Raw genomic sequence first — 24,276 nt, 5'->3', positions numbered from 1 at the left:
GACACCTTCAAATGTGGGGACTACAGTAGATATATAAAGCGCATTCATTTCTAAACGGTAAAACAGATATGTATGAAAATATCCTAGAATAAATGGTGACATTCTGTACTGCCACCTCATATTAAACATTTGATCTCAAATCCAAAATGCTGGAGTATAGAGCCAAATCAAATTTTAGCTTCACTGTCCAGTAAGTTTGGATAAATCACAAATTGATACTATCCCATTTCTATGACTATTCTTCATGTTCCATGTGATTTTTTTTTTTTTAAGCTGAGGTACAGGGGTAGAACACGAATTGCACATGGTTGCAATGTTTTGTTCAGTTGATTTTCTTTCATTGTCATAAGAACATTCATTTATTAAAGATCACAAATTATCTAATTTCAATAGCCATTGATATCTGACATTTCCTTCACTTGCTTATTGTGACATTTATGTAATCATTAAAGGACCTTGTCAGAATTATAACACTTATCCCTCAGAGATACAATTTTCCAACATCACAGCACCTGTGTGTGTTTACACCTGGTATGAAAACAACCGTGTCATGTGCCAGGAGTTTTCTTGTCCGTGACCTTTGTCTGCAGCAGATTTACTTGTCCTCACATTGAAAAGATCCTAGAGGAAAAAGTTGAACTGCGCATAATTACATATTTTTTAAATAATCTATTAAAGTTAGCTATTACAATAGCAATTTTTTTCGTAAATGGATGCATATTTAATCTTATGGCCTACCAAAATCTGATGTATCCACAAATATGTATTTTTAAAAACATATGCTAAACATAGCTTTGACAAATTACGACTATTCCGATTGAAGCTACAGTATTTCTGTCTTTTTTTTCCTCGGATGGAAGACCCATTTGAAGCACACACACACATATATATTGTTTAATTATTTTTCGTAGATGCAGCCCGTCTTGTGCGTCAAACTGCACGTCACACTCGTAATGGCCATCCATGGAGCTGTGGTATTGTTGGAAAAAGCACTCTGTAGGCCTATAGACCGAGGTTGTCGGTATGCAGAATAAAATTGGCACATCAAACATTACAAATAGAAGTAATATAATTCAATTTTAACCAACTATTAAGCCTTCTATTATAAGATAAGGGTGTAGGTAGGCCGTCAAGGTAAATAAGAATTTGTTCTTAACTGACTTGCATAGTTAAATAAAATAAATAAATGTAGGGTTATAGTTTGAATAGCCTATTCCCATCTATTTTTCAGAATGTGTACGATAAGCATGCAAATATATAGCTATTGAATAGTCATAACACTGATAAATGTTGATAAACTGTCAGCAATACATCTCTGTATAAACGCAATTCCAGCGATGACTGGCGGAGATGCGCTCTTCCACAGCGGTAATCAATAGACGAATGCAGGTACCCTGCCTCCTCGCATACGCACTCTGTCGCTACATCACCACGCATTCTGACTCCACCGTGCAGTCTCTTATTTCCATCTCCATCACTACTGCATATGAAGAAGAATCACAAGGATAACGGGTTGCTCCCTCAACATCTGGAGCGCCACGTTTTACCACGCAGAGACAGTCGCTCTGCCTCTGAGAAAGAGACGGGTGAGACGGAGGACGGAGCACTTGACACCTTGCTTCACCGCATCGATATGCAGTAGTGTGATACCAATTCTGCGGAGACATAGAGACCATTCCATGACATCCTAATATTACATTGAGGGGATTGCGCATTCGTGATCAAAGGTAGTCTCGTTAGTGGTGCCGAACGGATTTATTTGGCTATAGGACGGGGGAAATTAATAATATCCATATTTGATCAATACCTACCGTGAGATATCGTTGGACCTGCAATGGACTCCAACGTAGGGGAATATGGAATGGCTCGCTTGGGAATCTTTATGGTTTTGATGGGGCTGTGGCGGTTTAGTGCTGCTTGCCCTGCGTTCTGCACTTGCAGCATCTCAAGGATTGCTTGTATCGATCCTGAACCAGGGATCGAGGATTTCCCTATCCTTACGTTAGATGACATAGAAATGGACATCAACATCACCGATATGTAAGTATCGATTAATTAAAATAAATGGCTACGCTCATTGCAGACATGGCAACCCTACAATGAACAGTTCATGTTTTAAGCAAACCAATGTCAGATTGCCCAAACAAATAAATACAAAAACATATAAGGTGTATTTACTTTGCCATACTATTTAGGCTGTTCATCTCTCATGTTTTCAGTTTCGTAAGGAGACACCTACCCTAAGCAACAATTTAAAAAATAAGAAGTAGGCTATAGCTTCAGCATATAATAGTGTAGGATAATTATCATGCTTCATGCTAGGGGAGGGGGGTCGAGCGTGCGTGTCAGGTGGTGGGGGTACGAGTTGTTGGGAATATTTGGAATAGGCTATTTTCCTCTAGAAACCAGGCCCTGGCAGGGATAGTGGTAATGATATTTAGTGGGGATAATGGCATGATGGCTGCCGTGGCTCCAACATGCAGAGACCTGGGGGAAGCAAGAAAAAAAACATGAAGGAAAACAATGTCAGATAAATTAGCCAAATCACGATTATAATGGGCTAGCCAACGTAACAGACTCGGGTCTATGTCGACCCCACAAAATACCCATCGTAGCAATCAATGCCGCGCGAAGTGGTTCTTGGAAATATCAAACACGTTAGCTCACAGTGGTATCTGTATAAAACACAGGTTTAAAGCCATTTATTAGGTTTAGGTTACAATTGTTGAAGCGCCCGAGCTGGACTGGATGAGTGTATTTGATAGACAATAAACAGATAATGCATGTGCGGAGAAAACAATGCATTACCACGGCATGTTGTTGGTGATAAGTGTTACTCTAGTTTATCAGGTCTATTAGCTAACGCAGCATATGTTTAGATTTACCATATTTCAGTGCAGTAGGCCTATTGCATGTATCCATAAGGTGTATAGTATTGTGCCTGAAACCTATATTGCTCCTGGGCAAATGCAGATAGTGAGAGAACTAACACCATCAGCATGCAGGGGCCATAGCCTACATCTAGACAGGGTGGTGTTGTACTTAACTGTGTCCTCTCATACCATCCATAACTTAATCAAAGGTTAACCTTAATTGATGATGGTCTACTGGCCTATTACCTTGGCGTGCAAAGAATTTTCATTCATTATTATGAATATTTAACATGAATAATTCATTCTAAACATATATGAATATTACATGAACAACCATCACCCATCCGGGTGTTGTATACTCTAGTGTAAAGAGATATCAATCACATCAGCTGTTCTAATCAGTAGATATTAGCCGAGTGTCCAAAGAGACACCAGTTTGTACCACTATCCAATCTATCATGAAGAGAAGCTACAGATTCCCGTAAAACAGTTCAGAAACCTGTGAAACTGCCCGAAATGGACATGATGGCCAAATACTATATTTCCATTATGTTTGTAATAACAATAATTTGTCATTATTTTGTATTGAACTTTTACAGATACATTGCAAATCAAAACAGACTATTTGACATCAATGATAACAGCTTGAAGTACTACTCAAATCTCAGAAATCTGTAAGTATCAGTATTACGCAAGGTTATGATCCAGACTGTGTTATGGTTGAACTATATTATTATGTAATTGTGACTAAAAATAACACATTCACTCCCCCACTCCGAACAGAACTGTGACAAATACGAAATTGACTTCTATCTCATCTCAGGCCTTTTTCAACAATACAAGACTTCAATATCTGTAAGTACTGTATAGTCTTTGATTAATCCTCTGTTTGGTGTTTTTCTTATCTTCCTCCTCACAGATGTAGCTAATGTACTTTCAAAGAGAAAATGTAGGGCCCCCAAGCCAATCAAAAACAATTAAGCCCAATTCATATTATAGACTATGTAGATTCTTACAGATGTAGGATCTTAATTTGGATCTTAATTTATATTTTTGTTTTGCTGAGAATGTTCCTACACAGCAGGAAATGCAAACTTGTAGTGTATTTGAGTTTTAAATAGGCTTCTAAACGGTGTGCATTCCACTTTGAAACTTGATTTGCCCTAATGAAAAATGTATCAACCCCTACAAAAATGTTCATTCATTATAATCCACATAATAATTAACATTTGCTGTTGCGGAAGGATTATTCTCCTGCTGTAGCAAACTGTCTCAAATGAAGATTCTACATCTGTACTAACCTTACAGTGAAGCCTTGCAGTCAACACTTCTAATGTGGTAATTCTTGTCCAAATCTGCATGGATTGGCATGATAATGTCGACTATAGTCAAAGGAGCTGGTTCAAGCACATACGGTTTAGCCTCATGGCTGGGTAACGGGACGACACGCTCAGCAAACAGTGACGAGCAGTTAATGGTCGGACTATATTTTTTTGTTAATGCATAGTTAAAAAGGTGCTAGGTGCAAAACAAGTGAAAGTGATAGAGAACATAGAGCAAGCATTCTTTTCCAACGTCACATACGTTTTCATTTTAATTTAATCACACACACACACACTGATTTTGGATTGAGTTCAGTATATACAGGTAACTGCCAAAAGAAAGGAAACTCGAGTAAATGAGGGATACAAAAGTACATTGAAAGCAGGCGCTTCCACACAAGTGTGGTTCCTAAGTTAATTAAGCAACTAACATCCCATCATGCTTAGGGTCATGTATAAGTGCCCAGTTGCCCATTATTTAGGCTACCATGGCTAGAAGAAGAGGTCTGTGACTTTGAAAGAGGGGTCTCAAATGAGCATAGGGGGTTTAAATGGTTATGTGTGTGTGCGTGTCACCAGATCTCAACCTGGTGACACAGACGTATGGGAGATTCTGGAGTGGCACCTGGTGTTTTTAATCACCATCAACAAAACACCAAATTATGGAATTTCTCGTGGAAAATGGTGTCGCATCCCTCCAGTAGAGTTCCAGAGAGTGCTTGACTTGGGCAGGAGCTCACCGGAGCAGAGTACCGGCACCTCAAATGTTCTACTGCTTGAGCTCCTGTTCCTCTTATAGAATATTAACTCAAAAGTATTGTGGAGCTCCTGCAACAAATTGTAAACAATACCGGCACCTATTTCAGTCCAAGTCAAGCACTGGTTCCAGACACTTGTAGAATTTATGTCAAGGCGCATAGGAGCTGTTCTGGCGTCTCGTGGTGGCCCAATGCCGTATTCTTATTTAACTAAGCAAGTCAGTTAAGAACAAATTCTAATGTACAATGACGGCCTAGGAACAGTGGAAGGAACACAACTGCCTTGTTCAGGGGCAGAACGACAGATTTTTACCTTGTCAGCTCAGGGATTCGATCTAGCAACCTTCCGGTTACTGGCCCAACGCTCTAACCACTAGGCTACCTGCCGCCCCAAAGATACTTTATGTTGGTGTTTCCTTTATTTTGGAAGTTACCTGTACATTGATAACATTAGTTAACCTACAATAGTTGGTTTATTGTAACATTTATGATTTATTATTTTGACTCGTAGGAATCTGAGAGACAATAACTTGTCAACACTCTCTTGGAAAACATTCCAAAACTTAAACATGACATCTTTGTAAGTACCTATCCCTATTTACTATTTTATGTCATCTAATTCTTATTTTAAAGTGCAATGTCTATGAATGTGTGTGTGTGTGTGTTAATGCTCTGTTTTTTCCCCCCTCTAGTCCTCTCCTGTCTGGTAACCCTCTGAAGTGTGTATGTGAGAACATGTGGATCAAACTGAGGCTGCAAGAGGACATTGACAGTACAGAGAGTCAAGAGCTGAAATGCATAGATGACAGAGCAATGAGGAGGGCCATCTCCAGATTCTCTCCCCCTGATTGTGGTAATGTCAACCCCAGAGAAAGACAGACATACAGACGGGGAACTACACTAAACATGTTGTGACAAAGCAGAGAGAGAGAAAGCTTGTGTACGTGTGGAACATTGAGGAGCATACTAGAATGCCAGTGTATTGGTTTGACTTTTCTTTTCAAATAGTCAGTAAACAGCATGAAGTAGAAATCAAGTGAAGGTCACTTAGGTGCAACTTGTACAGTAAAACAACATTGTTAAAGGTTCTGTTTACCTTTGACAGAGGCTCCCGCAGTGGAGGTCAGTCCCTCTATCATCAAAATGACGGAGGGAAGTGATGTCAGAGCAGTGTGCAGTGCAACAGGGTCTCCTGCCCCTGATATCTTGTGGAATATTGACAGTTTGTTTACTATCACTAAGGTAAGATGATGATCTTTGTTTTGGTATATTATGGCACAACCCTCTGACTATTACTAGGGCTAGGAGTTGTTCCTGATGAGGTCATGTGGGCAGGGAAAAACTCTTGGCTTTGTATATTATGCACTTTCCTCAACTGACACCTTAACACTCACCCCCAAAAAATTCCCCCTTTTTCGATCTTGTCTCATCATTATGCCAGCAGCATACCACCCTGCATACCACTGCTGGCTTGCTTCTGAAGCTAAGCAGGGTTGGTCCTGGTCAGTCCCTGGATGGGAGACCAGATGCTGCTGGAAGTGGTGTTGGAGGGCCAGTAGGAGGCACTCTTTCCTCTGGTCTAAAAAAATATCCCAATGCCCCAGGGCAGTGATTGGGGACACTGCCCTGTGTAGGGTGCCGTCTTTCGGATGGGACGTTAAACGGGTGTCCTGACTCTCTGAGGTCATTAAAGATCCCATGGCACTTATCGTAAGAGTAGGGGTGTTAACCCCGGTGTCCTGGCTAAATTCCCAATCTGGCCCTCAAACCATCACGGTCACCTAATAATCCCCAGTTTATAATTGGCTCATTCATCCCCCTCCTCTACCCTGTAACTATTCCCCAGGTCGTTGCTGCAAATGAGAATGTGTTCTCAGTCAACTTACCTGGATAAATAAAAAATAATAATAATAAAATTGCTGCAACTCCCCAATGGGCTCAGGAGGCAACGGTCAAGTCACGCGTCCTCCGAAACATGACCCGCCAAACTGCGCATCTTAACACCTGCCCACTTAACCCGGAAGCCAGCCGCACCAATGTGTCGGAGGAAACACTGTTCAACTGACGACCGAGGTCAGCCTGCAGGTGCCCGGCCCACCACAAGGAGTCGCTAGAGCGTGATGAGCCAAGTCAAATCAAATTTTATTGGTCACATACCCGTGATTATCAGATGTTATTGCGGGTGTAGCGAAATGCCCCCCCGGCCAAACCCTCCCCTAACTTTGACGACGCTGGGCCAATTGTGCGCCGCCCTTTGGGACTCCCGATCACGGCTGGTAGTGATACAGTCCAGGATTGAACCTGGGTCTGTAGTGATGCCTCTAGCACTGCAATGCCTTAGACTGCTCGGGAGGCCCCATAGCACTCAGTTTTATGTTTGTTTTTCATTTTTTACATGAAACTTGTCAAGTTTTTACATTTCAATACGTAAAGAACAATATCATTTTATTATTATAATAACAGCACATTACACCATACTTTTAGGTGTTTTATAACATACAGCGTTAAATATTTTAACTACAGATGTTTCACTATGATCACAATGATTTGTTGTTAACTGTATTGACTGTGTAATAATACATGTTACTATTACTAATAATGCTAAAGCTAATAATGCTTATGCTCATCATGACAATGCTAATATTCCTAAATGTATTTACAGATCAATGCCTTGGAGCTGGAGAGCAATCTGACACTGTTAGGTCTCTCGCCTTCGGACAACGGCAGAGTGATCACTTGCAATGTTGAGAACGTAGTCGGTCAAACCGAGGCTTACCTCCAACTCAACATCCTGTGTAAGGACGTGTTCTGTTGTGTTGAGTGCCTATACCATTTTTTTTTTTTTTTTTTATTCTGCCACTGTGGTTGCAAAATGTAAAATGCCATTTTCACTGATTCTACAGTGTCATTTTATCCTGGATCTGTAGCCTCCTAGTATTGGTTGTCTACATTCTGAAGGACCACCTCTGGTGGTTCTGTGTCCTTACTGAAATGATAATATTGCTCAACAATCTGATTGACTCTACATGTCTCCTGTCACCTTGCCATACTGTACTCCTCCTTCTGTTTAGCTCCTGGTTGCCCTCAATGCCCTACCATACTCTCCCTCCTGTCTAGCCCCCTTACCCCAGTATCCCACTGTATTCTTCCAGTCCTCCTTCCTCATGTCTAGCACCCACTCCCAGTACCCTGTGACTATTCTTCCTGTTGTCTCTGTGTCAGTTCGCCCCACTATCCTGGAGCTGCTGGAGCCATTGCGCCTCCACCACTGGTGTATCCCCTTCAGTGTGACCGGAAACCCCAAGCCCGAGCTACGCTGGTACCACAAGGACCAAGAGCTCCACGAACAGGAGTACATCAAGACCGAGATCCACGAGAGCACAGGGAGCGTTCACCACGGCTGCCTGAAGCTTGTCAACCCGACTCACATCCACAATGGGCAGTATACGCTGGTGGTCAGGAACGAGTACGGGGAGGACCGTAAAGAAATCGACGCCCACTTCCTGCTCCCGCCAGACCCAGACTACGATACAGGTCTCACTGCAGTTTAGTTTATAGTTACTGTAATTCTATATAAGATGTTATAATCTATATGTAAGTTGTTTTTAGACTCTCTGATCAAATCTGTGCTATGTAGAACCCTCTAGGACCATAAAAAAGGTTAAAAATAGAACCATTTCAAGTCAAATAAAACTCTTTTTGGTTCCAAATAGCACCAATTCAAGAGTTATATTTGGAACCAGAGGTTCTATGTGGAACCAAAAAATGGTTCTATATGAACTGAAAATTGTAACCTTTTTTCAGAGGTTTCCTACCGGAACAAATGGTTCAACATAGCAGCTTTTTTTCTGAGAATATTCTTTTTTTTTTGTGTAGCATGGTATGTGTAATGGATGTTTATGAATAACATGTACATTCCCCTTTTCACTTATTTCAGAACCGCCATATACCTACCCTTGTAAGTATTTCTTAAGACATTGCGATTTTGCAAAGAATTACAATTCTAAAACGTGCCATTACAAAGACAAGTATGTATGTGTTTTTCTCTTGACATGATGTTAAATAACTTTCCAATGTTTCCAGATTTCTATGATATATGACCTATAATTAATTACAATATGAGTAAAATAGATTTCCTTCCAAATTTTTTCAATTAAGAATATTAAAAATCAGCTTTTCTGTGTTGGAATGGTGTGGGCGTATACCAATCATAAAAAATATGCACGCAAGTAGACCACCGATTGGCCTTTATGCAATCATCCTCTGAGGAAATTGCAAGCATTTTTTTAAACGGTCTGTTCGACATAGTTTGAGGTGCCCCCCCCCCCAAAAGAAATAATGCTTTGGCAACATACGGTATGAGTATAGCACGAGTCAACAACATTATTCATGTACGAGTTAACAGAATATGAACTTTTTAAAAGTGAGATTTTCACTGGAGAGTTACTTTAATTTTAAATATCCATCGCAGCCGTTTTTTTTAGTTATCTCAATATCAAATCATTTTGGGATACAATTAAGTACCTTACTGTGAATGTTTTCAATTTAAATTGTCATAAAGAAGCAAACATTGCTCTTTGCTAAGAAGCTATTTCTCAAGCAAGAATTTTGCAGGGACTGTCTGGGAGTGGTCTGAGTTGGGAGGGGAAAACTGAAAGCTAGCTGTTATTGATAGAGGTTTGGAACTGTTTCTTATTGGTCTATTAACTAATTTACCACCTGGTGATGTCACCAGTCAGGCAAAACAGTCACTCCATCCCACAAAACAGTCAAAACATTTCAGGCGGTCTTTTCAAACAACTCTTACACTAAAAGGTCATTATCATAAATGTCACAATTTTACAGTATTATTCCAACGTGTGTGTGTGTATACAGTGCATTCTGAAAGTATTCAGACCCCTTGACTTTTTCCACATTTTGTTACGTTACAGCCTTATTCTAAAAATTATGAGGAAATGTTTTGATTTAATCAATCTACACACAATATCCCATAATGACAAAGTGAAAACAGGTTTTTAGAAATTTTTGCAAATTTATTAAAAAAACAGACACCTTATTCACAAGTATTCAGACCCTTTGACATGAGACTTGAAATAGAGTTCAGATGCATCCTGTTTCCATTGATCATCCTTGAGATGTTTCTACAACTTGTTTGGAGTCATCCTGTGGTAAATTAAATTGATTGGACATGATTTGGAATGACACACACCTGTCTATATAAGTTCCCACAGTTGACAGTGCATGTCAGAGCAAAAACCAAGCCATGAGGTCGAACAAATTGTCCCTTGAGCTCCAAGACAGGATTGTGTCGAGGCACAGATCTGGGGAAGGTTACCAAAACATTTCTGCAGCATTGAAGGTCCCCAAGAACAGTGGCCTCCATCAATCTTAAATGGAAGAAGTTTAGAAACACCAAGACTCTTCCTAGAGCTTGCCGTCCGGCCAAACTGAGCAATTGGGGGAGAAGGGCCTTGATCAGGGAGGTGACCAAGAACCCAATGATCACTCTGACAGAGCTCCACAGTTCCTCTGTGCGATGGGAGAACCTTCCAGATGGACAGCCATCTCTGCAGCACTCCACCAATTAGGCCTTTATGGTAAAGTGGCCAGGCGGAAGCCACTCCTCAGTAAAAGGCACATGACAGCCTGCTTGAGATTGCCAAAAGAGAAAGGCACCTAAAGGACTCTGACCATGAGAAACAAAATTCACCTCCCGGGTGGCGCAGTGGTCTAGGGCACTGCATCGCAGCGCTAGCTGTGCCACCAGAGATTCTGGGTTCGCGCCCAGGCTCTGTTGCAGCCGGCAACGACCGGGAGGTCCGTGGGGCGACGCACAATTGGCATAGCGTCGTCCGGGTTAGGGAGGGTTTGGCCGGTAGGGATATCCTTGTCCCATCGCACACCAGCGACTCCTGTGACGGGCCAGGCGCATTGCGCGCTAACCAAGGTCGCCAGGTGCACGGTGTTTCCTCCGACACATTGGTGCGGCTGGCTTCCGGGTTGGATGCGCGCTGTGTTAAGAAGCAGCGTGGCTTGGTTGGGTTGTGTTTCGGAGGACGCATGGCTTTCGACCTTCGTCTCTCCCGAGCCCGTACGGGAGTTGTAGAGATGAGACAAGATAGTAATTACTAACAATTGGATACCACGAAATTGGGGAGAAAAAGGGCGTAAAGAAAAAAAAGAGAAACAAAATTCTCCGGTCTGATGAAACCAAGATTGAACTCTTTGGCCTGAATGCCAAGCGTCACGTCTGGAGGAAACCAGGCACCGCTCATATCCTGGCCAATACCATCCCTACGGTGAAGCATGGTGGTAGCAGCATCATGCCGTGGGGATCTTTTTCAGCGGCAGGGACTGGGGGACTAGTCAGGTTTGAGGGATAGAGCAAGGTAAACCTGCTCCAGAGCGCTCAAGACCTCAGACTGGGGCGAAGGTTCACCTTACAACAGGACAACGACCCTAAGCACACAGCCAAGACAACACAGGAGTGGCTTCGGGACAAGTCTCTGAAAGCCCTTGAGTGGCCCAGCCAGAGCTTCGGACTTGAACCCAATCGAACATCTCTGGAGAGACCTGAAAATAGCTTTGCGTCAACGCTCCCCATTCAACCTGACAGAGCTTGAGCGGATCTGCAGAGAAGAATGGGAGAAAGTTGCCAAATATAGGTGTGTCAAGTTTGTAGCGTCATACCCAAGAAGACTCAAGGCTGTCATCGCTGGCAAAAGTGCTTGAACAAAGGGTCTGAATACTTATGTGAATTTGCAAAAATATCTAAAACCTGTTTTTGCTTTGTCATTATGGGGTATTATTGATGAGAAAAACAATTTAATCAATTTTAGAATACGGCTGTAACGTAACAAAATCTGGAAAAAGTGAAGGTCTGAATATTTTCCAAATGCCCTGTATGTATAAAATACAGGAAAATTTTGTTTTTGACTGCACTGGGCCCTAAAGACTTTAGGAATAATGACAGATTGATGATCCTGCCTTGTTATTTTCCTTTCTTCTGTCTACTGCTCTTCCTGTGCTGTGGGATGTCATCACCCTGCTGCATCTCAGACACCACTGGTATGTGCTTGAAGTATGAAATCCTGAGGGAACGTATTGGATTTGGGGAAAAATCCAGGGTGGTCCAAAAGCTAATAGGGGATAGACGAGCATAATCCATGGCGAAACGTTTGACTGGACAAAATGGCAGTTTCTGGGCCCTGTCTATTACATAACTTACAGTGCCTTCAGAAAGTATTCATACCCCTTGACTTATTCCACATTTTGTTGTTACAGCCTGAATTCAAAATGGATATCAAAGTGAAAACATGTTTATTGAAATTGAAATACAGAAAGATTTCATTTACATAAGTATTCACACCCCTGAGTCTATACTTTGTAGAAGCATTTTTGGCAGTGATTACAGCTGTGAGTCTTTCTGGGGATTGTGCAACATTTGCCCGTTAGTCTTTTAAAAAAATCTTAAATTTTTCTAATTGGTTGTTGATCATTAGATCTAGATCTTGAAGTAATTTATGTAAAAAAAAAAAATAGTTAAAGAGCAACAGTAAAATAACAGTAGCGAGGCTATATACAGGGGGTACTGGTACAGAGTCAATGTACGGGAGCACCGGTTAGTCAAGGTAATTGAGGTAATATGTACATGTATGTAGAGTTAAAATTCACTATCTTCTTAGTAAGCAACTCCAGTGTAGATTTGGCCTTGTGTTTAAGTTATTGTCCTGCTGGAAAAAAAACTCCCCAGCCCTCAACAATTACAAGCATACCCATAACATGATGAAGCCACCACTATGCTTGAGAATATGGAGACTGGTACTAAATAATGTGTTGTATTGGATTTTCCCCAAACATAACACTTTGTATTTAGGACAAAAGTTTATTGCTTTGCCAAATGTTTTGCAGTATTACTTTAGTTCCTTGTGGATGCATGTTTTGGAATATTTTTATTCTGTACAGGCTTCCTTCTTTTCACTCTGTCAATTATGTTCGTATTGTGGAGTAACGATAATGTTGTTGATCCATCCTCAAACTATGTAACTGTTTTAAAGTCACCATTGCCCTCATGGTGAAATCCCTGAGTGGTTGCCTTCCTTTCTGGCAACTGAGTTAGGAAGGATGCCTGTATCTTTGTAGTGACTGGGTGTATTGATACACCATCCAAAGTGTAATTAATAACTTCACCATGTTCAAGGGGATATTCAATGTCTGCTTTTTTTTACCCATCTACCAATAGGTGCCCTTCTTTGCGAGGCATTGGAAGACCTCCCTGGTCTTTGTGGTTGAATCTGTCTTTGAAATTCAGTGCTCGACTGAGGAACCTTACTGATAATTGTCTGTGTGGGGTAAAAAGATGAGGTAGTCATTCAAAAATCATGTTAAACACTATTGCGCACAAAGCGAGTCCATGCAACTTATTATGTGACTTGTTAAGCACATTGTTACTCCTGAACTTATTTAGGCTTTCCAAAACATAGGGGTTGAATACTTATTGACAAGACATTTCAGCTTCAAATGTTTTATTAATTTGTAAAACTTTCAGGGAAAAAATCCACTTTGACATTGTTTGACATTGTGTGTTGGTGTGTAGGCCCAAAAATCTAAATGTAATCCATTTTAAATTCAGACTGTAACACAACCAAACATGGAAAAAGTCAAGGGATGTGAATACTTTCTGAAGGCACTGTAGCTAACACACCTACTGTCTGGTTACATCACAACCAGACAGCATTTTTAGCGTTTGAAAAAATCTAAGGTCATTTTAATGAGAGAAGAAATTAGATTATGTACTTTAATGTTTGTATGTTTAATGCTGTTTCATTCTGTTTTAAATATGTCCTGTGCTTGTTCTTTTTGTCTCAGACTTACCCCTACCCCCAATAGAGGACAGTGTTGCAGTAAGTTAACGTACACATCATAATTTGTCATGCGTGGTTATGTGCATACTATAATGTTGTGCACTGTTATTGGTATTTTGCATTGTTAAATGGTGTTTTTCCAGGTGTACATAGTGGTGGGGATCGCTGGCGTGGCATTAATTGGATGTGTCCTGATGGTGATCATTCTGAAATACGGAAGAAACTCAAAGTTTGGGATGAAGGGTAAAGCTTTTCTTTTTAATCTTAGTTTAGTCGTTTTTCAAACCAGTATTGAGACTTGCAGGCCTCCCATTTGGATAACAATAAACAGCTTGTTTTAGGTGCACATTTCTACAGTTTTAATTCCATTTAACCCCACCACATTTCAGCTTATGTTCAGCGACATAATAACATACAGAAGTCAAACACTCCTCTCAATTGTATTTCCTCCCACTGGGGTCCTCCCCTTCCTCCTCAGGCTCCTCCTCAGTCATCAGTAACGACGATGACTCCGCCAGTCCTCTTCATCACGTCTCCAACGGCAACAACACCCCGTCGTCCTCGGAGATGGGCCACGACGCGGTGATCATTGGAATGACAAAGATCCCTGTCATCGAGAACCCACAGTATTTCCGCCAATCTGGCAGCATGCTGAAATCGGACACGTGTGAGTTACCGTGGCGCGGAGGTCTGCTGGTGTTGTAACCCGGTCTTTTTCTGATAAATCCATGACAGGGCCACTGCGACTGGATGGACTTCATGGCGATGACTTTGGTTGACCTCTTGCCGGATGACTTGCAGTTAATGCTGTAATATCAGACTGTATGGCACAGAGGATGTCACTAGACAGACACACACATCTGACTATTTCACTTGTAGCCCTGTGAGGAAATGTAGTTCTGTAATGGTTACAATGTCCATACTTGTCTGACAAGCGTCCAGAATATCACAGTTTCACTGTTTTTCCTCTATACAGAGTAGACTAGGGCTGTTAACTTTAGTGTATGTAATGTGTAGGGCCAGGAGTTTTTCCTGACCACTTGACCTGACTAATTCTAGCTAGGGCCCAGAGTTTTTCCCGGTCAGTTCACACGATGTTCAGGAAAGACTCAAGCCTCTAGACTAGGGCCTTGTGATAGCCTTACTTCATCTGTCTCTTTACATCCCAGTTGTCCAGCACATCAAGAGACACAACATTGTGCTGAAGCGTGAGCTGGGAGAGGGGGCCTTTGGGAAGGTGTTCCTGGCTGAGTGCTACAACCTGATCCCAGATCAGGACAAGATCCTGGTGGCTGTCAAGGTGAAGTATGGCCATCTATGCATGCCATTTCAAACAATCAACACGCACTTTAGTCCTGGCTTTGATATTTTTTTTTTTAAGAACAGCTAAGTATAAACTGCTGTTTGTGCTTTTCCCATATGTGAGGATTCTATGTACATTGTTTTGGATAATAGCACGGCAAACAAGTATATTAGGATTTAATCTAATATTATAGGAAGTAGACTTTGAAACAATCAACAATCCCATCAATCAATGGTTAAATGATGCTGTGTGTGTGTGTGTGTGTGTGTGTGTGTGTGTGTGTGTGTGTGTGTGCTTGCACGTGCACATGCATCCCTGTCCTCCTCAGACGTTGAAAGAGGCCAGCGAGAGCGGCCGAGCCGACTTCCACCGGGAGGCGGAGCTACTGACCAACCTGCAGCATGAGCACATCGTTACCTTCTATGGCGTGTGTGTGGAGAGTGACCCGCTCATCATGGTGTTCGAGTACATGAAGCACGGCGACCTCAACAAGTTCCTCAGGTATTGTCCTGTGTCCCAATGTCTTTGTGCGAATGTGCGTGTGATTTACGTTTGCCAATTCACGTGTACTGTACTAAAGTACTAACGGACGTAAATACTCCATGTGAGCAATGTGTATGTTTTGTGTCTGTTTTTATCCTTTTACTGTAAGCCAGAGCACCAAAGACACATTTACACTCTGTGCAAACTTAATGCATAATAAAGGTGTCTAATCTAATCAGTCATGAAAGGTTATGGGGGATTTTAGCACATACAGTACCAGTCAAAAGTTTGGACACCTACACATTCAATAGTTTTTCTTTATTTTTACTCTTTTCTACATTGTAGAATAATAGTGAAGACATCAAACTATGAAATAACACATATGGAATCATGTAGTAACCAAAAAAGTGTTAAACAAATCAAAATATATTTTACATTTTAGATTCTTCAAAGTAGCCACCCTTTGCCTTGATACTTTGCATACTCTTTGCATTCTCTCAACCAGCTTCATGAGGTAGTCACCTGGAATGCATTTCAATTAACAGGTGTGCCTTGTTAAAATATAAATTGTGGAATTTCTTTCCTTCTTAATGCATTTGAGCCAATCAATTGTGTTGTGACAAGGTAGGGGTAGTATACAGAAGATGGCCCTATTTGGTAAAAGACCAAGTGAATCAAGCCTTCGTGGTCGAATAGCTGCAAAGAAATCCCTACTAAAGAACACCAATAATAATAAGAGACTTGCTTGGGCCAAGAAACATGAGCAATGGACATTAGACCGTTGGAAATCTGTCCTTTGGTCTGATGAGTCCAAATTTGAGATTTGGACTCATCAGAAAGAAAACCACCGTTTCTTTGTGAGACAGAGTAGATGAACGGATGATCTCCGCATGTGTGGTTCCCGGCGTGAAAAATGGAGGAGGAGGTGTGATGGTGTGGGGGTGATTGCTGGTGACACTGTCTGATTTATTTAGAATTCAAGGCACACTTAAACAGCATGGCTACCTCTGCAGCAATAAGCCATCCCATATGGTTTGCACTTAGTGGGACTATCATTTGATTTTTAACAGGACAATGAACCAAAACACACCTCCAGGCTGTGTAATGGCTATTTGACCAAAGACCTCAACCCATGTGAGATGGTTTGGGATGAGTTTGATCGCAGTGTGAAGGAAAAGCAGCCAACAAGTGCTCAGCATATGTGAGAACTCCTTCAAGACTGTTGGAAAGCATTCCAGGTGAAGCTGGTTGAGATAATGCCAAGAGTGTGTGAAGGGTGGCTACTTTGAAGAATCTAAAATCTAAAATGATTTTGATTTGTTTAAACACTTTTTTGGTTACTAAATGATTCCATATGTGTTATTTCATTTTTGATGTCTTCACCATTATTCTTCAATGCAGAAAATAGTAAAACTAAAGAAAAACCCTTGAATGAGTAGGTGTGTCCAAACTTTTGACTAGTACTGTATGTAAGTGTGATACTTTATTTGAATTGAAACTGGGTAACTGCAATGGAAGCGAATGAGTTTGCACTTCTCCAATTAAGTCCTCTTTGTAGTCAATTGTAGATAACTATAGTTAGCATGGTGTTTGACCCACCTGTGTTGTGGTGTAGGTCCCATGGTCCTGACGCAGTGCTGATGGCTGATGGGCAGCACAGCCTGATGGTGGAGCTGACCCAGTCCCAGATGCTGCTCATCGCCCAGCAGATCGCTGCAGGCATGGTCTACCTGGCCTCCCAGCACTTTGTCCACAGGGACCTGGCCACACGCAACTGTCTGGTGGGAGAGAACCTGCTGGTCAAGATTGGGGACTTTGGCATGTCCAGGGATGTGTACAGTACCGACTACTACAGAGTGAGTCTGTGGGCATGCACACACACACACACACACACACACACACACACACACACACACACACACACACACACACACACACACACACACACACACACACACACACACACACACACACACACACACACAAGCAAGACAGGAATACACTCATGTGTAATTAGAATTTGGTTTTGGTTTGTAACAGCCATGCTGGTACAGCAATAATTTTAACCATCAATTTTTTTTATCTATTTTTAATGCCATTTAAATGCAAATTCTATAATCTGCATAGAATTGCTGTTTCCATGGTAATAGGGGGCAACAGTGCAAAATGCACTGGCAGTTTTTTTTCCCTGAGCAAGGAGTTCATGCTTGACGTTGCATTTATGCCGTGATGCAAATTTAGCCTTGAATTCTCTATTTTAAGGCCTTTTCAGAGGCAAGCTACTGCTCCTAAAATACCTAGATTCATGAACACGCTTCTCCTTATCACCCCCCTTTCTATCCAGTATCTAACCTAGTTCTTATAAAATGAGCGAGGGAAAACATTGTCTACCTTAGCAGATAGCCTGGTAGCCTAACCTGTTTCTGCTTTACCCAACTCATTTGTTGTTGTTATGCCAAATTGGCATGATATTGGCTACTTAAAGCACAAACAGATTGGGCTAACAGGCTAACTGCTATCTGCTACTGTCTAGCTTCTACTAGAACAGTATAGACAACACTACAGGCTTTAATGCGATTTCATGCATGCATGGGCCCAAAAATATTTTGGCCATCTCAGGTTGATCTGACAATTCTCACATAGAAACTTAATTGGGAGGACGGATGTTTGATATTCTTTTTACATTTGTGTAAGAAACAATTATTATTTTTAAATCATAATGAAAGTGTCCATTTTAGGTCCTTTTTAGACCTATACATGCCCCTTGTAAGACTTAATGATCCATGAACCGTACATGATACAGACAACACCTTGGTGTCATTATCCTCCTAATAGTGTGCTCATTTTTAGACATATTGTTTTAAACAATATATTCTACAAGTACATCACATTTCTAAAGTGGGCTCTCTGCTACTTTCAAAGTTATGATACATTTTATGAGCAGCACCAACACAATGAATGGGGAAATGGATTCAAAGTAAAATACCAAATGCATATTATGGCAAGAACAGCTTAAATAAGCAAAGAGAAACAACAGTCCATCATTACTTTAAGACATGAAGGTCAGTCAATGAGGAAAATTTCAAAGAACTTTGAATATTTCTTCAAGTGCAGTCACAAAAACCATCAAGCGCTATGATGAAACTGGCTCTCATGAGGACCACCACAGAAAAGGAAGACCGAGAGTTCCCTTTGCTGCAAAGGATGTTCATTAGAGTTACCAGCCTCAGAAATTGCAGCCCAAATAAATCTTTCAGAGTTCAAGTAACAGACACATCTCAACTGTTCAGAGGAGACTGTGTGAATCAAGCCTTCATGGTTAAATTGCTACAAGGAAACCACTACTAAAGGCCACCAATAAGAAGAAGAGACTTGCTTGGGCCAAGAAACACGACCAATGGACGTTAGACCGGAGGAAATCTGTCCAAATTTGAGATCTTTTGTTCTAACCGCCGTGTCTTTGAGACTCATAGTAAGTGAACAGATGATCTCCGCATGTGTGGTTCCCACTGTGAAGCATGGAGGAGATATGATGATGTGGGGGTGCTTTGCTGGTGACACTGTCTGTGATTTATTTAGAAATCAAGGCACACTTAACCAGCATGGCTACCATAGCATTCTGCAGCGATACGCCATTCCATCTGGTTTGCGCTTAGTGGGACTATCAATTGTTTTTCAACAGGACAATGACCAAACACACCTCCCAGGCTGTGTAAGAGCTATTTGATCAAGGAGTGTGCTGGAGTGCTGCATCAGATGACCTGTCCTCCACAATCACCCGACCTCAACCCAATTGAAATGGTTTAGGATGAGTTGGACCGCAGAGTGAAGGAAAAGCAGTCAACGAGTGCTCAGCATATGTGGGAACTCCTTCAAGACTGTTGGAATAGCATTCCAGGTGAAATCTGGTTGAGAGAATGCCAAGAGTGCGCAAAGCCATCAAGGCAATGGGTGGCTACTTTGAAGAATCAAATTTATATATTATATATCAAAGATATATTTTGATTTATTTAACACTTTTTTGGTTACTATATGATTCCATATGTTATTTCATAGTTTTGATGTCTTCTATTATTCTACAATGTAGAAAATAGTAAAAATAAATAAAAATCCTTGAATGAGTAGGTGTGTCCAAACTTTTGACTGGTACTGTGTGTGTGTGTGTGTGTGTGTGTGTGTGTGTGTGTGTGTGTGTGTGTGTGTGTGTGTGTGTGTGTGTGTATTATATTATTTATTTAAACATTTTTTAAAGCACGTTAAACCTTCCTCCCAATTATGTTTTTATTTGAGAATTGCCAGAACAATCTGTTTTACCAAAAATATTTCGCACCCTGCTGGCATTATCTTAAAGAGCCACTGAACACGTCAATTGGCACGTGTGTTTTTCTGTTGCTCATTAGAAAAACACGATTTCATTTTCAAGATTTCATGTTTGTCCCCCATGAGACACTGTAGACGCAGAAGAAGTCTATTTAATTTCCTCATAATCCTCAGAATGAATCTAAAATAACTCATGGCGTCTGTAATTAATTTAGACATTTTTGCAGAGGATGTTTTAGTTGCGCAATTTTACATCGAACTAAGGTGTTTGGTGCAGTATTTCTGAAGTAACGCACGGTTGTTCCAAACTCCCTTTTAGGCGAGACTGACTTTATGACCAAAATTATCCTATTTACACTTTGTAGTCAATTTTGACACTAGAATAACTGTTCCTGACTCAAATCGATGCCATGTAGGCCGTTTTCTTTTTTTCTTTTTTTCTTTTTTAATTTTTTTTTATCCCATTTTCTCCCCAATTTTCGTGGTATCCAATCGCTAGTAATTACTATCTTGTCTCATTGCTACAACTCCCGTACGGGCTCGGGAGAGACGAAGGTCGAAAGCCATGCGTCCTCCGAAGCACAACCCAACCAAGCCGCACTGCTTCTTAACACAGCGCGCCTCCAACCCGGAAGCCAGCCGCACCAATGTGTCGGAGGAAACACCGTGTACCTGGCCCCCTTGGTTAGCGCACTGCGCCCGGCCCGCCACAGGAGTCGCTGGAGCGCGATGAGACAAGGATATCCCTACCGGCCAAACCCTCCCTAACCCGGACGACGCTATGCCAATTGTGCGTCGCCCCACGGACCTCCCGGTCGCGGCCGGCTGCGACAGAGCCTGGGCGCGAACCCAGAGACTCTGGTGGCGCAGTTAGCACTGCGATGCAGTGCCCTAGACCACTGCGCCACCCGGGAGGCCATGTAGGCCGTTTTCAAAGGGATTTGTTGCTTTTTAAAGGCAGTCGCTCAGATTTGACTCTTAGATCCAGACTTGTTCTGTGTCCCAATCAGCCCCAGGCCTGGGGTCTATGTAGACTACAGTGCCCTCTGCTGCTTCCTGGCCCTCCCTTGGGAGAATCAATACAAAACAGATTAATGTAACTGAGACCCATCACCCCCCCCCCCCTCCAATCAGAGGGCAGCATATGAATATGCCCACTCACTAATACACAGTATCCGCTATTGTGATCATAAAGGAAGACCAACGATGCAGCTGAACAGCAATTGGGTCAACACATGGAAACATTTGAACTGACAATCATGTCAATATCAGACAAGGCCTAACAGTACCAATACAGGCAAAACATGTTGGGTTTTAATACCTTTTTTAAATATCTCATAATATTGATTTCCATGACAACTGTAGGCCCACCCAATACACATTTGTGTACATGACCTTTAAACAAATGTTAATAGGCCTTAATAGTAGGTTGGTTACTGACCTGACTGACAACACCTTTCCATCTAACCCTGTTTTTTGGGCCGTCTCTTTACTTCACTCCCGTTCATTCCAGCCTTCGTCATCATTTGACCTTCTCTGTGGTTTTCCTGGATGGTTCTTGATGGATCCTTTGTCTGTTTCCAGGTGGGGGGTCACACCATGCTGCCCATCCGCTGGATGCCTCCAGAGAGCATCATGTACCGGAGGTTCACCACGGAGAGTGATGTCTGGAGTCTGGGCGTAGTCCTCTGGGAGATCTTCACCTATGGGAAGCAGCCCTGGTACCAGCTCTCCAACAATGAGGTCAGTAGTCTCTTATCACAGACAGCAGCACTCTTGAGATTTGGTTCTGGGTTCCTGAGATTATAAGGTCTTAGACACAAACTCAAACCATTCCTACAGTAGATTGACTACACTGGTATCACAGCACTTGAGCTCCAATGAGATTTATTGTCAACTTCAAATACATCAGTCTTCTGTAGTCTCCATTTTTCTAATCTTAGTTGCAGTATATCACATTTGTATTGTCCGTATACATCGACTGTACAAAACATTAGGAACACCTGCTCTTTCTATGACACGTCGTGACCAGGTGAATCCAGGTGAAAGCTATGATTCCTTATTGATGTCACATGGTAAGTCCACTTCAATCAGTGTAGATGAAGGGCAGGAGACGGGTTAAAGAAGGAAGTTGTTCCTAATGTTTTATTCTCTGTGTCGATTTTTATGCGTTATGAATATACATTTCCTGGAAATCTATTAGATGAAACCAAGGCTAATATGTCTAAAAAAGTGTCTAAAAAACATATCACCTTGGTGAACCTCACTTTGTTTAGATGCCGTTATCATGTGAGCAATGGCTTCCTTAATTGCCCCTGAGGGAATAAATAAAGTTGAATTGAACTGAATTTCAATTGAATTGTGGTGGTGACCCTTTATGCAGGTGATCGAGTGTATCACCCAGGGGCGCGTGCTGCAGCGGCCGCGTTCCTGTCCAAAGGAGGTGTACGACCTGATGCTGGGATGCTGGCAGAGAGAATCCTACATGAGACTGAACATCAAGGAGATCCACAGCCTGCTCCAGAGTCTGGCCAAGGCCTCGCCTGTCTACCTGGATATACTGGGCTGAGTGAGTCTGGGCAGGTGTATGGGTGGGGGTGAGGGGTGAGGGGGAGTTGCGTGTGTGTGTGTGTGTGTGTGCGTGCATGTGTGAGCATATGTGTTTGCGTGTGTGCCCGACTGTGCTGACTGTGCTTCTGCCTCCTCATCACATAGAGAAAAGCCTTAAATTTGATTGACATTTCCTTTCCTTCTCCATTTGAAGATACTCTTAGGACCAGTTTCTCAAACCCAGATGAAATAATCCAGGAGTAGGCCCAATTCTGATTTAGTTCATCAAGAGCTAAAAATGATTTAATCCATTAACTTTTGAATTACATACTGCTGGACTGTGACGGGAACTTTTTAAAGGAAGTTTAACCATAGTCCAACAATAATTGAGGCCATGTCCATGAAACCAAATGATCGGTAATCTTGATTAAATTGTAATCTGGGTCTGCGAAACAAATCATTAACTGTATTATTGTACTCTTCTTGTACACTGTAATTGCTGGGGATGAACAAAGGGAAAATGACTGTGTCCAAATGATCATGGACAATGTATGGACACGTGCCAACATGGATAGAGCTTTTCCTTGTTCCTCCTAACATGAGGAACATCTCATGTGGAACGACATATAAAGTCGAAGTAATATTATTATTTTTTAAACCCATTGCAATGAAGTAAGGCTTACCGCTTATATAAGTGTCATGGACTATTTTTATGATGTGAGAACTTTCTTATTGATGTCAGGTGCCTTTGACTCTGTTGTTTTCATGTTACCACTTTACATTTTGATTGGTGACTGAATTCTGTCATCATGGCCAACCAGTCCAGAGCTGTGGAGTTGATTTATTATGGTACTTGAAGGGTACCTCTTAGGACTTATAATGACTTCATATCACATTAATAACCAATATATACCACAGTATGAAAGAAAACATCCATTCGTGAAATGCTTATGTACAGCTCATATATGGTTATTCATGTGTTATAAAGTCTATGTAGGTAGCCTCAGTCTGGAGAGAACAAGAGCCATCCATCCACACAACACAACACCGTTAAACCCCGTTAAGAGTGTTACTATACAACACCGTTAAACCCCGTTAAGAGTGTTACTATACAACACCGTTAAGAGTGTTACTATACAACACCGTTAAACCCCTGAGTGTGTGCATATACATATGTGCATATTACAAAAACACTTAAATGTTATAAAAAAATAAGGATTTACCTTTTAAAACATATGGGCATTCTCTATGCCATATTTATAATTCATTTTTCAGAATTATTTTCTTTTTTTTAAATGAATATTTCAGGTTGTGGTTCATTATCAGTGGTATTTTCTATCTGATTCTATTTTGCTAGATACTGACATTGTCCATTTCCATGTAGAAGGTCTTGGTGTTTTTGAATGTGGTTAGTATGCACTACACATGTCACAATCTTGACTGGATAACTAAAGCACAGTGAATAAGGGCCGTCCCAGCATTAAGTTGGACCAGGGTGTCACGGCCGTTTAAAGGAGTGGACCAAGGCGCAGCGTGAGAGAAATACATTCTTCTTTTTAATAACGAAGAACACTTAACACACAATACAAAATAACAACACGAACGTGACCGCTATAATACTGAGTGCAAACATGCAACATCACATAGACAATTACCCACAAAAGCCTACTGCCTATGGCTGCCTTAAATATGGCTCCCAATCAGAGACAATGAATGACAGCTGTCTCTGATTGAGAACCATTCAGGCAACCATAGACTTACCTAGACACCTACACTCAACACAAACCCATACACTCTCCCAAA

General features: G+C 41.5%; 1 protein-coding gene across 1 annotated transcript; it reads left to right on the top strand.

The window, feature by feature from the left end:
- The first annotated feature begins 1,834 nt into the window (after nucleotides 1-1,834).
- On the top strand, nucleotides 1,835-22,492 carry LOC120025623 (BDNF/NT-3 growth factors receptor-like). Its single transcript, XM_038970169.1, has 16 exons — nucleotides 1,835-2,040; nucleotides 3,473-3,547; nucleotides 3,657-3,728; nucleotides 5,465-5,533; nucleotides 5,646-5,806; nucleotides 6,059-6,195; nucleotides 7,616-7,748; nucleotides 8,176-8,487; nucleotides 13,822-13,856; nucleotides 13,961-14,060; nucleotides 14,296-14,484; nucleotides 14,987-15,117; nucleotides 15,449-15,621; nucleotides 17,219-17,459; nucleotides 21,508-21,666; nucleotides 22,307-22,492. The coding sequence occupies exons 1-16, from the start codon at nucleotides 1,835-1,837 to the stop codon at nucleotides 22,490-22,492; spliced, it is 2,379 nt and encodes a 792-aa protein (XP_038826097.1).
- The last annotated feature ends 1,784 nt before the right edge of the window (nucleotides 22,493-24,276 follow it).

This window comes from Salvelinus namaycush, chromosome 31 (genome assembly GCF_016432855.1).
Source record: "Salvelinus namaycush isolate Seneca chromosome 31, SaNama_1.0, whole genome shotgun sequence".
NCBI lineage: Eukaryota > Metazoa > Chordata > Actinopteri > Salmoniformes > Salmonidae > Salvelinus > Salvelinus namaycush.
The sequence above is the reverse complement of the archived record's forward strand: the minus strand, read 5'-3'. Positions and strand labels throughout refer to the sequence as shown.

Excerpts from the sequence above, each read along its gene's own strand:
- LOC120025623 (XM_038970169.1), top strand. The coding sequence starts at position 1,835 with ATGGACTCCAACGTAGGGGAATATGGAATGGCTCGCTTGGGAATCTTT. Across the intron at positions 8,488-13,821 it reads AGACCCAGACTACGATACAG|ACTTACCCCTACCCCCAATA; the intron begins GTCTCACTGCAG and ends TTTTTGTCTCAG. Across the intron at positions 15,622-17,218 it reads GACCTCAACAAGTTCCTCAG|GTCCCATGGTCCTGACGCAG; the intron begins GTATTGTCCTGT and ends GTTGTGGTGTAG.